At 42.5% G+C, this 16,982-nt stretch overlaps 1 protein-coding gene across 1 annotated transcript in view; it reads left to right on the top strand.

Annotated features, from left to right (window-relative positions):
* The window catches only part of LOC149284759 (threonine--tRNA ligase 1, cytoplasmic-like), a 30,070-nt gene extending 14,411 nt beyond the window's left edge, over positions 1–15,659 (top strand). Inside the window, exons 11-26 of the mRNA XM_089496367.1 lie at positions 1,039–1,205; positions 1,391–1,553; positions 1,700–1,837; positions 2,037–2,114; positions 2,969–3,069; positions 3,888–3,992; positions 4,183–4,255; positions 4,535–4,649; positions 5,835–5,954; positions 10,708–10,776; positions 10,935–11,003; positions 11,813–12,114; positions 12,828–13,292; positions 13,520–13,740; positions 15,024–15,111; positions 15,501–15,659. Of these exons, the coding sequence (XP_089352493.1) occupies positions 1,039–1,205; positions 1,391–1,553; positions 1,700–1,837; positions 2,037–2,114; positions 2,969–3,069; positions 3,888–3,992; positions 4,183–4,255; positions 4,535–4,649; positions 5,835–5,954; positions 10,708–10,776; positions 10,935–11,003; positions 11,813–12,114; positions 12,828–13,292; positions 13,520–13,740; positions 15,024–15,111; positions 15,501–15,659 (2,433 nt within the window). The remainder of the gene's footprint in view (positions 1–1,038; positions 1,206–1,390; positions 1,554–1,699; positions 1,838–2,036; positions 2,115–2,968; positions 3,070–3,887; positions 3,993–4,182; positions 4,256–4,534; positions 4,650–5,834; positions 5,955–10,707; positions 10,777–10,934; positions 11,004–11,812; positions 12,115–12,827; positions 13,293–13,519; positions 13,741–15,023; positions 15,112–15,500) is intronic.
* Positions 15,660–16,982: the final 1,323 nt, after the last annotated feature.

The raw sequence follows: 16,982 nt of genomic DNA, 5'->3' as shown, positions 1-16,982 counted from the left end.
CCTTTTTAGTTCAGTTTGTATTAATGATCCATACATTTAGTTATCAAAGCTTGTTTTAAATCTAGGCCGCCACGCTTGTTTACGTAATCTGAATCTTTTCTAGTTACTCAAGTAAAGCTGTGTTAGGAACAGAAGTCTGTCCCATGTTATTTTTTAGGATTTTTACCTATAGCAAGATCCAAGCAGTGACACCCTGTAATTGTTACTCAGTAGCCAACCTCTCCCTTAATATTGTGTAATAGGAAATTTTGCAGGGAGCCCACAAGGGAAAGTCATCTTCCAGGATTACTAGAAACAATTGTGTTTCCCCAGTGATCTGCTGGCTACGTATAAACTCCATCCTCCTGAACTGCGTGCTCCGTGTCCCCTAACAGACTATAGGAGACCTACATTCAGTAACAAAAACTACCGATAGCGCATGCTTATTGTTATTGAACCAGTGTAATTGTTCTGAATATACACATTTTACCCCCAAATAACTAAGATCATTGGCATCCTGTGGCAGAACTGGCATTATCTAATTAATTTCCTGTCCTGAAGTTCTCTCCCTTCTCCTTCTCTTAACAAAGGGTGCCTGAACCAATCGGTAACAATCAGCACTTTAACAATAAGGCAGAGATCAATTAACGGGTGGAGGATATTCACCAATATAAGTTTAAACAAAATACTGAAGTTTTGACACGTACAGATTACCTGTCTAGTTTGCGTTCCCTTGGGAACACCTAAACATGTCAATGACGCGGGCAATGAGACGATGTCTGGGTCACTGGATGCCATCATGTGTTTGAAATATTATAATGCTATGGTAATGGTGTTTGTGTCTTAAAAAGCTCTGTAACATAAAGTAAGGCTGAGTAGTGATTCACATTGGCATGGTGCCATTCTACGCCACAGCAGTTGATTTCACCATCGCCACATCTGAGTCATGAAACCATGGCTTTCCTTTAAGGCCCTAGTGCGTAAGAATCCAACCAGATTTATTGTGCAATCGTCCCATACCCGACCCTCTGACTCTCACCCACTGCTCCCCTTCTGCAGGGCGAATACAGGAAGCGAGGTTTCACTGAAGTGATCACCCCGAACATGTACAACAACAAGCTGTGGGAGATATCTGGCCACTGGGAGCACTATGCCAAGAATATGTTCTCCTTCACCGTGGAAGAAGACACCTTTTCTCTGAAGCCAATGAACTGTCCCGGTCACTGGTGAGCTTGGCATATGTGTACTGCGCTACCGTCTATGCGCTCTGGTTCTTAGTGTTAAATTACATTGATATAGTATTATTAAACTAGGAACAATGTTCCTGAAAGGTTTCCTCAGTTGGCCCAAAAACCTTCAACTGAAGACTTCACCTTGACCATCCTTTCCATCCCTCTTGTAAACGTTTCAGTCTGATGTACGATCACAGACCACGGTCATGGAGGGAGCTTCCTCTGAGGCTGGCAGACTTTGGGGTGCTGCACAGGAACGAGCTATCCGGAGCCTTGTCGGGACTAACCCGGGTCCGACGCTTCCAGCAAGACGATGCCCATATATTTTGCTCAATGGATCAGGTGAGTCCGCCAAGGTCACCAAAGATGGGGTGATAATTGGTAGGGAGAATCTTTTCATAAGTACCCAAGATGAAGTCATATTCTTGTAATGTTATGTAGTTCTAGAATGTTGGTCACAAAAATATTTTCTCTGTTTTTCCAACCAGCTTGAAAGTGAAATCAGCGGCTGCTTGGACTTTGTCCGCGCTGTGTACTCCGTGTTTGGATTTACATTCAAGTTCTACCTCTCTACGCGGCCAGAGCAGTTTATGGGAGAGCTGGAAGTCTGGGAGGAAGCTGAAGCAGTAAATTCACTTCTTTGCTTATCAATATCATCTAGCTTGGCACATGCAAAACAGATAAAACCTTGGGAAAAAAAACTTTATTGTTATTGCAACCTATTGCAGATATCATATAGCACATTAGAGTTATCATAGTCCGCAGCATCAATGTGCGATGTGGTCTGTTCTTCCGTGTCCTTTAAAACCCCTTTTTTTAACACAGGAACTTAAGAAAAGTCTTGATGAGTTTGGCCTCCCATGGGAGCTGAACCCAGGGGATGGAGCTTTTTATGGTCCAAAGGTAAGAATTAATAAACCGAATTTAAGTTGTTGCCTGTGGGGCGCTGGTCATTTATGTATTTTCCTTTTCACATGGCATGACGCCAAATCTCTCCAGCCTGTTCATTGTGGCACGGCTAAATTAGTGTCCTCTACGAATCGGGTTAACGTTTTTTTTTTTTGTTTTTTTTTTCCTGCTTTAACTGTATTTCCTTTTTCACTTGGTAAAACTTGCACATTACCCAATCACTCACCGCACAATCCAAACCGGGATTAAGTAACATTGAGAAAGTTAGAAATTCCGTCTTCTTTGGGAACGCTGGCAGCTTCTATCCAGATTGGGTCACTTCTAAAAAAAAAAATAAAATCTGTCTGCTTTAATTTTTTTGAGAACATCTTCAGTGCCCCAGGCTGTCTCCGTTTCCAGGACAGCCCCACCTTCTCCCAGACATTGCTTAACGGAAGCTGGATAGATTGGCGGCTCTTTCTTGGAAACTATTAACATATTCATGCTGGCAAAATAATATCCGTGGTAGAAAGTGCAATCCTGCTTTATGACAAATTTTAGAAAGGTGTAATCCCTGCTTTTCCTGTAATCCACTCGTGAGTTTGCTTTATTGTCCTCTTTTTGATAACTTCCCTCAATCTTGCGTCATCCTTTTATTTCTTGCAATGTGTGAAATCTTGAATCGTGTTTAATTTACTAGTCCCAGTTGCAGTGTCAGCAGGCTGCTGTCATAGGCAGGTGATTTGAAACAATAATTCGGCAGCCGTTTCCTATCCCCGGCAGTACTAAACTCGCTTGCTATGATTGAGTTCTGTTCCACGTTAAACGCTGGAATTCTGTATCTGATTGTCTGGTTTCATTCACTGCAGATTGACATCCAGATACAGGATGCTATGGGTCGTTATCACCAATGTGCCACAATCCAGCTGGACTTCCAGCTGCCAATTCGCTTCGACCTCAGCTACGCGGGGTACGTGGCATGCCGCACGTGGCTTCTCTTACGTTCTTTTCTTATTTGCAAAATATGGCTTGTTAGATTTTCCGAGCTAGAGCTTCAGGTGGTGGCAGATAACATCCAACACACCTGTACGGTCTGCAAATTCCCTACCTGTTCCTATCCCTCATATACTTATCCCTGAACAGCCTCAAATCTCTCCGGATGCCTCTGAAATCCTCAATGTTCCTTTCGCTTCCTTTGCCAGCTTGATGGCTTAATTTTTTCTAAGTAATTCCATCGCATATTATCTCAGATTGTTTCAGCCTCGAATAGTGCGCGTTCTTGGACTTTACGCTTCAGCTTAAAGCTTTCAGAAATAATTTGGCTCAAGTAGCGTGTAGGAAAACAACGAGGAACGATTTCGACAACAACCCTACTTTACCAGGTTTCTGGGAGATAGAACGCCCCGAGGTTAAGACCTCTTACGGTTTGGATTAGATATGATGCTTCACCAAAATATCTTCCGAAGCTCGTGACTTCTAGACATTTATAAGAAGTGTAGGATTAAACCTAAGATGAAGAAAGGACTTTTTTTTTTTTTTTTTTTTTTTAAGGAATTTTGTCCCAGAATATCAGAAGACAACTTTTTCATCTTTTCTCCAAGTTTGTAGAAACAAAGAAACTTTGTTCTTGTTGAACTGTAATTAAGTGGCTTTCTAATCTTCTGTTCTTGCTCTGCATGTAAATGATCTTTGTACAGATATTTACTGAAGGTGTATTTATAATTATATAACACGTGTGTGTATTCGTTAAGTTCCGTGCTTGATATGTCGGGTTCGTGTTTTCCGCAGGAAGCTGGAAGGCAGCGTTGAGAGGCCGGTGATGATCCATCGTGCTGTTTTGGGATCAGTGGAGAGGATGTTGGCTGTTCTGGTTGAAAACTACGCCGGGAAGTGGTAAGCGTATGCCCGTCAGCTTTTACCGATATACGCGTCAACCTGCTGACTCTTTCCTGGCTGGAAATCCACCAATACTATACCCAACAGGAAGCGGCCAGCCAGATATTGTCCACCAAGAGATATGCAGTTGAGTTCTCAGCGGTAAAAAATAGTGAAACTTGCTATTTATCAATTTTACTTTTTGCAGGCCGTTTTGGCTCTCCCCATTCCAGGTAATGGTGATACCTATAGGACCCAGCGTTGAGAGTTATGCCAACGAGGTAAGATCATCCTATCCCAGGTAACACGGTTAAACAGTTCCCCTTCCTTCTCATTCATTGTTGAAATCAGTAAAAAAGTTGTCAAATAACCCTGGGTGACGTGGTTGCCAAGGATTTGGCTTATTTTGATGGAAAAAAAAAACGAGTATGAAATGGTGCTTTTTGAAAAATACAAAGTGTTTCTAAATGTATGCATTCCACAAAATACTTAAAGATCAAAAATGAGTTTGTTTTTTTTCTCCTGGATTGCCTTTATCATTTGTTCTAATTCCCTACTAGGTACGACAGGCAATTCACGAATGTGGTTTTATGGCTGACGTGGACATTGACCAAGGGACCACTTTGAACAAAAAGATTCGCAAGGCCCAGCTGGCACAGTATAACTTCATTCTTGGTATGGAACCTTGATATATATATATATATAAGTTAATACGATGTTTTATTGGTACTATGTATAAAATAACCCCCTTTGGATTGTCTACCAGCAAAATAAAGGCCCGTAGGCTGCTCGGAGGCCATCGTAACTCTTACATAAGTCTTGACATAAAGCCAGAAGAGTTTTCCATAACACTCGTGCATCATCTTTCTTTGCATAGCCTTGTTTCTATCAAGCTGACCTTATTTATTTCCGTGCTGGAAGGAAGGACGGTCCGGAAGTGATAAGTAGCTGTTCCTCTGGGTCCTTTTTGAATAACACATGATAAAGACACACAACAATGCTAGATCAGTGAAACAATATCAGTCCTGACCAGCGTCCAGACAATAGCCCAGGGAGCCCGCGGTCAAAATATCAAGAAGCTTCTGTGAAGCTGGAGGATTTTTTTTTTTTTTACTATACATATTGTTTATAAATACCATAACCAGGAAATGTAAATTGCAAGTGATCTGTAGTTGGATGATTTTAGCCACCACCGGAACATTCAGGAAGTGGGAATGTTACAGTGACCAAAACTCTCCTTTAACGAGCTTTCCTGACTTTCCCATTTGTAGCGTCCAAGTCGTCGTAATATGTCGTTGGTTGTGTCAGTTTTTGCTACGCGGGTATTCCTTCGCTAATGCCTGATCCTCGCCTGCAGTGCTGTGACATGAGAAGGCACAGAGTGGAATATTTTAACCAACTCACGTGATGGGTTCCTGGAAGTATGTCATTAATTTAGTTGGAACTGTCCCAGATGTTCTGCTGATGTGATGAGTGGCCGCGTCTCTCTCGTTTTAAGCGCTGGGTGATTCACTCGTATGACCTACATTGGTTGGATAACTGATGAACTCAATCACTAATGTTTCCATTATTGTTGTGTGTTTAAGACTTTTGTTCTCCCCCTTTACCACTTTTTACCACTTTTACTAATAAGCTTTCACGACCTCTGAGGTCACTTTAGATGTGAATCAAAAGGGGGATACAAGACGTTTACATCTGAAGAAAAGCCCTTTGAGGTCTTCAAAGCTCAGTGAGAATACATATATGTGGAAGCTGGTCTTCAAAAATTATGAGTAACTTTTTGTACCGCCTTCTCATACAGAAATAAAAACATGTTTTGTCAATCATCATTGTGTTAAGGATTTGTTCTTTACGTTCCAGTGGCTGGGGAGAAAGAAAGGCAAAACAGTACAGTGAATGTGCGGACAAGAGACAACAAGCAGCATGGGGAGCGCAACCTGGCAGAGCTAATTGGGAGACTGGCAGAGCTTCGAGACTCGCGTGTCAGGAACGCTGAGGAGATATTCTGAAGCTCCAGATTCCTGAGGGGCGCCTGGGGGATCGCTCCAGATTCCAGCTCTCCCTCTCCTGTAGGGAGTTTGGCCAAATGGTGGTTGACATATCCATGACAACATTGCTGTCTGCACTTCTAAGGTGTGTTCACAGGACCTGCTATTATTCTTTACAGCAAACGGTGGCAAATCATTCTCTACACTTGAATTTTTTATGGATCCACATTAAGATGTGAATACATGATGAGGACTCAATGCCATTCTTGGACTTTGGATGGACCAGAAGCATCACAGCTCATAGAATGTGACATAGCAGCAATTAACACCCCCCCCCCCAGACAACATGCTGTCAACATCATGAGAATGAACAAGTCTTGCTGAAGAAGACCTGTGAGCTCCACCGCTTTCGACACCATTAAAATATTTATAGAAACTCCACTATGTGCTTTTTGTTTGTTTTAAGCAATAACATTAATTTGAAATAGGCTGTAAACAAGTTGCTTTATAAAACAATAAACTTTATAATAACTTAAGTATTGTTATCTCATAAAGAGTGTAATCATAAACAGACCACCATACAGGCAAAAAATACAAAATATTTAGTAAACAGTATTGCTTCTTTCAGACTTGTGGTGACCTCTATGATCGTATAGGTGGGGGTGGCCTCTTTGGAACATCAGCTGCCATGAGTTTTGACTTGCCTGACCTTCAGAGGGACAGCGCTAACAAAAGTCCAAAAATAAATTACATTTTGGTATGTACATGGAGACAATTGTCAACAGAAGGGGCCATAAAATAAATATCTTTTAGATAGGAAGTAGTTTTGGTACAAATATGCGGCGCATGACCAGATATGGCAGCACGAGAAAGCGCTAGGCCGCCTCCTTTTGTGTACAGGAGTGTCGTGGACCGGTGGTAAGAGACGCTACAATCTGCCCCATTGTGGAATCCCACCGTGCACAGAGCTGTCAGGATGTAAGGTAAAGTGCCGTGTATTAGGCATAATCTTAAAGCATGTCTACCTTTTCCAAAATCTTAAATGTAATTGTTTAACATTACCCCATAGATCCATGTATAATTACTATTTATTACTATTATACAGGGGGTAGCACGGGATGTATGGGAGAAGGTTCCAGCTTTGCCTGTAGCCTGTGTGTGTTCGTGTCGGCACAGGGCATCCTACAATAAACCTCATGCGTATGCAATGTTTGTGTTCAGATTACTGGCAGTGGCACACGGTTACGTGGTGTGTGTATATGATGGCGGTGAAACGAGCTCTGTGATTGGGTGATACGGAGCATCCCACCCTTTCCTTGTGAAAATAATTTCTTTGTTACGGTGGAATGCATTCGATCGGGCTGTATTACTGCTTGTATGGGTCACAAGAAAGCTGTTTGTTTTGATTTGGCAAATACACCAAATTCCTGTCTATCCCAAACTAGCCTGGCTAGTGCAACCCTTACCGAGCCGCCATGTTTCCATCAGTTTGCGGGCTATATCGCCACACAGTCCCCAGCACGGCAGGCTGTTAGGGGTCAGCGACTGGTGGCGGAATAATAACGGAGGCCCCCAGACGGAAAGAGATTGCCATGTATCTTACCCAGGTGGCCACGTAAGCAGACACTGGCGTCCCATGAATGTTTTTGCAGCGCCTGCTGTGAATAACTATATATTATATGAGCAGCAGCCCATCACTCTTTCAACCCACAGACTGTAGTTGCCCTCAGGCGTTGGAAAAAAATTCAGAAAAAAATCCAGTTTTTTTGTATTCTTTCGAAAAGTTTGGGAAGGAATGGTAATGAGCTCTACAAACATGAAAATTCTGTGACCGTCAATACGAGGTTTCCTCAGCATCAGCACAGGGGACGATCCAAAATCAACATATGCTGAAACCAGCTGATCACGAGACTACAGTATTGAGTGTACCGTGGGGGGGAGTGACTGCAGGCCGGTGAGTCACACACAGGGGTGTGGAAAGAACTGTTTAAAGGCTTGGGAAACCCCAAGCGAAGGCAGACAGAAGCAGAGAAATCCAGCATCGCAATCCCAAACATCATGGATCGGTTATTCGTGTGGATAATAACTCTGCAGCTGTCATTCCTGGTGGTGCATGCAGGTAAGCCTCTTAATATCAAAACCTCAGCAGGAGAGGAGACGGGATCTAGGAAAAGTGTAGTGGATTCGTGGAATCACTTTCCAGTAGAGGGGAACCTGAGCAATCACCAGAATAGTGCTCCAGCTGTCGACAACTCCTATGATGTTCTTCTGCACTTTATTATCATTTTGGATGAGCGTAGTAAGAATTGGTGTTCCACATTCAAGATCAGATTTGGGATTTCCAGATTTCCAGCGACTGAACGAAATGTGATAAAAGGTCCCATTAATTACGCAGTGATTTTGATAGAGACAGCTAGTGTGGAATATTATAGCTAAAAGGAAATCGCTTTACGTGGGATCATTGGTGCTGGGGGTGTGGTAGCCATCAGATTTTCGGAGCTCTCGTCTTTTTAAACTCTTTGCATGTCAGAAGAGTCCCCACAACCGTGTTTTTAGTTCACAGTATACACTGCCTTTAAATCCGTATGACCTGATTTTATCTCGTTGTTGCTGATTTGGGGCAAGAAGCCAAAGGACTATTTGTGATTAAATATAAGGCTCCGATTCCATAGCGTAGACTCGTCGACTCTCGTAATGAAATAACCCACCAGTTCTTGATCTCTGTAGCCCATTTACCATCGCATCTCTTCAGATTAATAGTGGAATATGCGTCTAACGTAGGGCTAGGCATTTACTGGGTCTGTGGTGGACAATTTAATGATGTTCTATAGACCTTCACAAACCTCGCCACGGACACTGGTGTCCTTATACAGATACTTCGCCTATCCCTGATCCCATATGTTCCTATGATCTAATATACATTTATCTGTGTGCCCTCCGATTCTCCAAATATCACTAGAACTCTCAGACTAGTAACAATGTGTGAAGGGCTAACAGTGCTAGATTGGGACATTCCCACAATTTCTAATAACATGTTCTGATGTGTTGTTTTTGCACCTTAATCTAATTTAACCCTTCTAGTGCAAGGGAGTCAGCCACTCCAATATTAGAAAGGTTAACTATTGCATTGAATTTAAGTACGGGGTATATGAATTTGCTGCATTAAGCAGGGATAGTGTTTTAAGTCATTTTTGCTTACTTTGGTTTTATAGCTGAATTTTTGTATAAACTTCTACAGCATTCTAGAGCCGAGTCATGTGAAAACCCGCTTTGTGTCTAGATTTCTCCTTTTACTTCCCTAAAAGCGAAAAAAAAACCCTCATCCCAACACATTATAAACCTGCATGTGCTGCCGTTGGATCGTTCTAGAGCAGATGTTGCTTTTAGCTTTGGACTCATGTCCTGTTTGCTGTGCCAGCCATTGCATTGAAGCACAGTTGCCAAACTGGTGTTGTACTGGAAACACAACTTTAAGGTGCTTGGAAACCATATGCGTTAAGGGCAGATTGTGGGAAGGTGTCAGTTTATTAACGGAATCAAAGTCAGAACTTAACAAAACACTCTAATCATTCTAAAATTAGAATCCCAGATTCCTGCCTTCATTGAGACTAAACTCAAGATGTACAAGGCCGTCCTGGAGACCACTGGCGCTACATCTGGGAGCGTTGGAATCCCAGGGACAGTATGTTGATGCTTAATGCAGCTTAGAAAAGAATTGCATAAGACTGCTTTGTCTGAAGAGTAGAAAAGGGAGAGGCTGCTGGTTGTTTTGTCTGGAAAGGGAATCCCTATTTATTATTGGTGGGTGAGATGGTCTTCTTTGTCCTCTGTGCTGAAGACCAGATTCTGCTGCATAAACATATAGAAACCAATCTGAACTCGTTTGCCCCTCGCAGGCGTCCTGAATGTTTGTGTTAAAGGTCAGAGTTACAGTGTCATCCACTTCAGAACTGTAAATTTACCGTTTTTTAAGCAATATTGCAGATTTCCAGAGATATGGCCAATTTTGGTTTGTTTTTGTATATTGTTGATATAAAATATTTGGCGTTTTGGTATCTGTAAACTGCTTGTGCAGATGTAAACAGGCAGAATTCCTTGTTCTTCGCTTTTCAGCTGGTTTCCATTTAAATCCAGATTTTTGCTTTCCTGGGGCCAAATACACCTTTTACTTTTTAAATATTGTTGAAACAATTAATCCTGTTTACTAGATTAGTATTGAGTCCCCTATAGTGTTAGAGTGTGTATGTGTAACATATGTATGTATGTTTGTATAAAACATATGTTAAAGCCGTATTTACTGGAGAGGCATTGCTGTGCGCCAGCACACAGACTCACTCTCTTTTTCGGGAGAATCCCATAATTTGTCCTGATGCCAGGCATTTCCCCACTCCGTTTTACGGAATCTTTCCACCGCAGCAAGACGGAAGTAATCCTGAAACGTTTCCAAATGTCAGCTTTAAATGCAAGATCCGGTCCTCCTTCCAACACGGCTGGAAATACCTGCACTACCTCCATACAATGTGCGCGCAGTGACCCTGATACAGAAGGGTTAATAGAAACTAATCTGATTTTTATTAAGTCTTGGATGAAAGCTTCATCCATAGCATAGTTAAATGGTCTATAATGTGTATGTGATTATTTATTAATTTATATGGCACCATCATACTCCGTAGCGCTGTGCTATGATACGCGTTCTTCGGATTTTCACGCGTGACTTAATTTCATGCGCTCTGTGTTTTTCCCAGTTACTGATGATGGGAACATGTATCAGAGGGAAGTCCTCCCGGAGCTGCCCATGCAGATGCAGAGAGAAGGTAACAATGGTTTGCTTAGTATTGTGTATAAAGCTTTTATCACAGAGAGGCTCCGGTCACCTCTGATATCCCTCCTTCGTAAGCAGTCTCACTGTTTCTGTATATTCTACCTGGAATAAAACCAACGCGTGACTTCTTTCCTTTCCATTTTTCCCCAGTTACCGATGATTGGAACATGTATCAGAGGGAAGTCCTCCCGGAGATGCCCATTCAGGAGCAGAGAGAAGGTAAACATGGTTTCGCAGCTATTATCATAGAGCAGATCCGTGTAACTACTAGGATGTCCCGTCTCGGTGGCAAAATGCTTCAAGAATATTTGACCACTGGTAGTTTATTGAGTTATCTTTCCACCAGTCCAGTACTTTTATCAGCACACCTCTTGCCCCTTATAAAATAAATATTTAATTCTTATTGTCCTACATTTTTTCTTTTATCTTTATGAAATTATCTTGATTATGTTCAACCAATGGAGAAGACGCTTTAACTTTGCTTTTTTCATGTTAAGCCCTTCGTATCAGTAAAAATAGTTTCTCAGACACTGAAGACCAGGACAATGCATCTACTTCCTGCATCATGGAGAGCTGGACCTCTTGGTGGGCTGAGATAAGCTCTCGCTTTGCTGCTTGAATTCATATCCAAGAGCTAAAATAGCTTTACCCTTATTAAAACTATTGGAATTCCACAAAATTAAAACATAAGGGCAGACTTTATGAGAAATTACCAGCAGCTTTCTTACTTTGTGATAAATACGGGTGAATTTCTGCCCTCAGCCAACCTCTGGCACTTGGCCCAGGGTGCCTTTATAATTAATTTAAGCAGCATTTTCTGTTTGCATTATGGGTGAGGTCAAATCCAGAAGACCACATGCCGTGCTCACATTCCATTATACGCACACTTTGCTGTTACATGTTTTATTTGTAATGGCAAATAGTTTTGCCTTAAGTGCCAGGCGCCCACAGGGCCATCTTAAAATGTACAGAGCACATTAATTAACTTGCCGTTAGTTTTATGTAACTTTGTGACATTGTCGTTGCAGTTCGTTTTCCTCTTCCCCATCATGGTGAACCTGTCATGAGTCCACGTGGCCACAGACCCGTAGCTGGGCGCATCTCGTCTATAGGCAGCAATGTGAAGGATTTCCCTCCTGGAAGGCCAGATCGGAGCAATATCGGTAATATCTGCAATATGAACCGGCCCATCACCGGCTACGGTCCACACAACCTTCCACAGACTGGGTTCTCCCACCTCAGCCGCCAAGGAGAAGCCATGAACAACATGGAAAATGGATATGCAAGATGCTGCCGGCAGGCTGACAAACTGCACTGTGCGGTGCAAGTGGTGAGTGGGGTTTTTATAACTGAAACCTGATCTGAATGGCGATGGCACCCTCATAGGATATAGCGAATCCACCAAATATTGGTCTAGTGTTTAAGTGGTAGAATCTCCATAGATATTTGTAAACAAAATATGAACATTTCACTTTATAAGGACGATAAGTTTCAACTATTCTGAGAATTTGTTCTTTTTGGTACATAGTATTCTGATGAATCTTATTATGGTTCTTGCATCTGCACCTCAACAGGGCTTCCAGTGAAGAGTTATTTGCCCTTCACTAAATTTTAAGATTGCATTTCCTTCGGCCAAAGAAGTAGAACAGGATTTTTGTACGTACTGGCTTTGTTGCTACCTCATCCCTAATTCAGTACATAGGTTGAAAAACCAATGCCTTGAGATTACTCATATCTATAGGGTCCATGTTAACCAAACTTTATCTGCTGACTGAGGACCAAGCTTGTTATCTGGGGACCACTGAAGCTTAACTTGGCTTTGAAACTGTGCAGCTATGCCAAGTTTGTCAGATGTGTTCCATTGACAGTTGAAGGCGCGTGAAACTTGTCTTAACTTGCTGAGTTTGGCTCCTGAGGACAACTTTCAGTGATTTTTCTGTTGATCTTGGCATGTTGGTCAAGGTTCTACTGATGAGGAGACTGAGTGAAAATTGGTAGTAGTGATGTTTAAAGATTAAATTCTGATGATTTACTCTCTTCCAGTGGAAGAACAGCCTGGAGACGTTTTGTGATGTAGAGTTTTCAATAAAGACCCGTCATTACCATTGCTGTTGGATGCAAGGATCCGAGAGAGAAGCTTGCTTCGCGTCTGAAGCTCCCAATCCCAGATACGTCTTTCCTTCAGTGCCAGTTGCCTTGCAAGAAATAGGCAGCGCTGACGTACCATCTCTGGGAAGCTCCAGAGGCATCATATCCGGTAGATCACGGAAAGTCCAAAAACACAGCACACACGGGCTACCTGATCTGTCCTTCCCACCAGGAGAACCCAGGTCTAGCAACATCCAGAACATCTGCAAGCTGAGGAAGTTCAGGCCAATCTACAACCAAGACATGCTGCCCCAGAGCGGCTTTGGATTCTATGTGCGTCAGGCCAAAACAATCAATCGTTTGGAGAGCGAGTTCAAGAAGTGCTGCAAAGATGAAAATGTGGTGTGCGCTCACACTGCGGTGAGTGTCCAACTTTACCCAGGGGACTATTTCAGTCCCTGACTCTTCTTATAGTTGTTTTGTAAAACACAGTACTTCATTTACAATGCTGTTTCTGGGATAACTGTAAAAGTGCACAAGGGCTGTTGAATATTCAGCATTTAAGTAACTTTGGTAGTTTCTGTTTGTAGATATTAATGTCTGTAGCACTAATCCCAACGTCTTCTTTTGTTTTCCGTGACATGCAGTGGGACAAAGTACTGGCCAAGTTCTGTCTGCAGGAGCGAACCGTCAAAACCAAGCGCCACGAATGCTGCGCAAAACGGGACCGGCCCGGCATGTTCAGCTGCTTTGCCAAAAGTGCCCCTTACCCTGAGTATGACCGGGAGGTGGAGACTATGAACTTGAGCAATGTGACTGTGGAGGATCTGCAGATCTTATGCGGAGAGAACAAGCTACTCACCAAGCAGTGAGTACAACCCATAACGCTCATCACTGATGCATTCCCTAAAAGATGCTCAATTCTTTAGTTCTTTGTATTAAAGAAATATTTTAAACACTTAAACCGCTTAGTTAAACACATGGAGCTCCTGGCTACAACCAGAAATTAAAAACATCACTTCTAGAAAGGCGATCTAGAATTGTCCACGAGATTTATCTCAGCTCATAGATTACATCTGATGTCACAGATCCACTAGTAGTAGTATTTGTTGTTGTTTAAAGTTATTAAGAGTATCTGATATCCTCCAGGCTCCAGCTTCTGCAGTCCTGGGTGTAAATGCAAGGACTCCATATCGCTATGTAAAACTATTGCACGTATAGCAAGAAAGACAATGTTCCATCAGTGGATTAGTAGTGATCCTCCAGCCATGGGTTTTATTGCACACAAATACATTTCTTGTATATAGAATGTAGAATCTTAGTCAATAAATTATTTCATATTTAATATTTAAATCCTTCTAAAGCTCGTGTGGTTTCCTTAAAATTCTGAATGTAGCAATTTTTTTGTCTTTTGGGCTTTTGTGAAAGTTGCCTGCCCTTTAAACGTTAGAAAACATCGCTCTCTGCTGGCCAGAATTGATATGGTCAGTCACAGTTATTTCAGGAGAAGGGGACTAGGAGCCTTTCAAGGAAGTAAAGGCCTGCTTATGTCAGACTGGTCAAAGGCCCTGACAGAGAGTCCCAGTTGTGGAGCAGAAGTTTGGACAAATTGATGGGGATGAAGCAATGACAATTTCCCGAATATTCAAACAACCTGCATCTCCAACTCGGGCCGTCCAAGGCTGATTCTTGCTCGTAGGCATCTCTCCAGGTTGCTGAGCAAGTAGGAGTTTTCACATGGACCAGCAACGTTTGTGGAAGGAGGACCCCTATTGCTTCCGGCCACCATACCAAGGGTGGTGGAACATAGCATGAACCCAGGAATCTGGGCTATGGAAATGTGGTTTCTGCTCCTGCGGGAAGCACTAGCCACGGCTGCCAGTTTGTTACATTAATATGCTGAGTGGTATTTTTTCACAGTGGCTCCTCAACCACTGACCATGACTCTCTAAAGGTCTTCATTCTGTAATCTTAAATGGGGATTCTGGTGTTAGTAGTGCAACCACCATAGCAACCCATGGAATATTCTGCTTTGTCCAGTTTGTACTAGTACTTTGTGCTAGTATTTCAACATAAAACTAGATCCTGCAAAATTCCATTGATTCCAACAGCAGGCATCATTACTCACATTGCTTTTTATTTACCCAACAGTAAGCAGATCACGTTGCTGGTGTCCAGCCTGAAAGAGTCCTGCTGTGGTCTGCTTCCAAATGCCACGCTGGAGTGTGTGGAGACGCAGGTGAGTGTGTAACAGATAAACGTGGACCAAATATTTCCAGACATGGCAAACATGAGGTATGGTTAAATAGATGAGGGGGATGACTTTAAGAACACCCAACATCACCTAAACATTATACAAAACCTACGTGGTCAGCGAGATGAAATGCCTTTATTCTGCGTAGACATTAACCAGATCAGGCTGTCTGATCACTGCGCTTCCAGGGTAACAATATCTCCGCTGGACAGACCCTCTATTCCGGCTTATTTTCCCTATACGCTTTCAAACCTTGGCTTGGATTAGTAGAGGTTTTATTTAGAAGCTTGATCAGTACAGACATAGTACATAATGCACTTTGCTTGATCTTCTTGGTCGGACAGAGAGACTAACACCCTTTCTTCTTCACACAGAAAGAGAAGTTTATCGAGACACTGTGCACCGTCAAGAAAAACTCGTGGAAGGATTCTGAGAGCTGTTGTAAGAAGGAGACACCGGAAAGAGACGAGTGCTTCACTTCCTACCTGCAGGATGTGTCTGTCGCCGTATCTCACAGAAAGCAGACAGACTGAGACTTTCACAGAGAGATACCGCAAATGCACATTTGTGGTTTGCGGTTGCGGGGTGGTTTTATTTTTGTGCACCTTGATTTTTTTTCCTTATGTTTAGGAGATCTACTCTCTCCAACACAGATACAGATGGCGCAAGTGTGGTGTGTTAACCACTAATAAGCTAACTCACACTTCTTGTTAAACTTCTAGTCGTAATAAACCCAGCATTATCTACCTACCTTCACAGCACCATCCCGAGTATCACATGGAGGCAGGAACGGTAGGGGCTGGAAGAGCACACAGCTTATGTAGGCATTGGGGTAGAAAATAATTACAAGCCCAATTGGCCAAGCAATCATAGCTCTTAAAATTTTATTCCTGATGGCAGGCATTATCTCAGAAATATATATACAGAGGTCACAATATGCACTAGGAAGAAAGTTTGCTTTACTTCTTATATGTTGAGAATATCACGCGTATAGCTCTGTATAGCGCCACGTTTGATTTTTAGTAACTGAAAAGAATGTGTATACAGCCTAAAAACTAATCAAGATATTTCAGTGTTCAAAGAAATATTATTTTTTTTTAGGTAGAAACTAACTTTTGTATATGTATATATGCAGTTTGTTTCAATAAAACCATATACAAACAACCCTTAATACAATGTGCCTTATTAATTGGTGCAACATTGTATATTACTGTTACAGCAAAGGATTTGTGAGGCTGACAGTGTCGTGTCGGTGCATTTAATGGTCCATAGTTACCACGTCCCACAGCCAGCGAGTAATGCCCTTGGAATGAATACCCTCATATCTAGATTTGTGGGTTTAAGATTTCAGTGTAAAACATTGTGTCTGGGAAACACTCACCAGAGATACTAAGCCCCAAGCCCACTGCGTGCAGCGGTACACAGTCCACAGGCCTACAGTGCCAAGGCCACCACTGGGTTCAATCCTGAGCCTGGAAGCTAGCATAGAACGCACTCGGGGTGTGTGTTTGAGCGTTTGTTCAGATGCCCAGTGCTGGTATGTGATGACAGGGCTGATGCAGTCTACACTCTGTTTGAAGAATGTCCTGTGAAACAGCACCAAGAATGAGAGATGTCATAAGGGCAGGTGAGATGTGACACTGGGTTCCAGCTGACATCCAAAGATTTCTCTGTTGATCCCTGGTGACACTACGGATAGACTCCTCCTCCGTTCCTGAGATAGGGCAGGACTCAAACACTTAAAAGCCCCTCCCAGATAGCCCCGTTGGCTATTTTAAACAGCTCTAGGTTGAGCCGACTTCCTGGGCTAAGCCCTGTTGTTTGGGGGATGCCGTCTGCACCATAGCCTGTTGGCT

The sequence above is a fragment of the Sceloporus occidentalis genome, unplaced genomic scaffold, assembly GCF_023333645.1.
Source record: "Sceloporus occidentalis isolate IW3139 unplaced genomic scaffold, rSceOcc1.0.p SCAF_89, whole genome shotgun sequence".
Lineage (NCBI taxonomy): Eukaryota > Metazoa > Chordata > Lepidosauria > Squamata > Phrynosomatidae > Sceloporus > Sceloporus occidentalis.
Note: the sequence above shows the minus strand (reverse complement) of the source record. Positions and strands in the feature narration are given on the sequence as shown.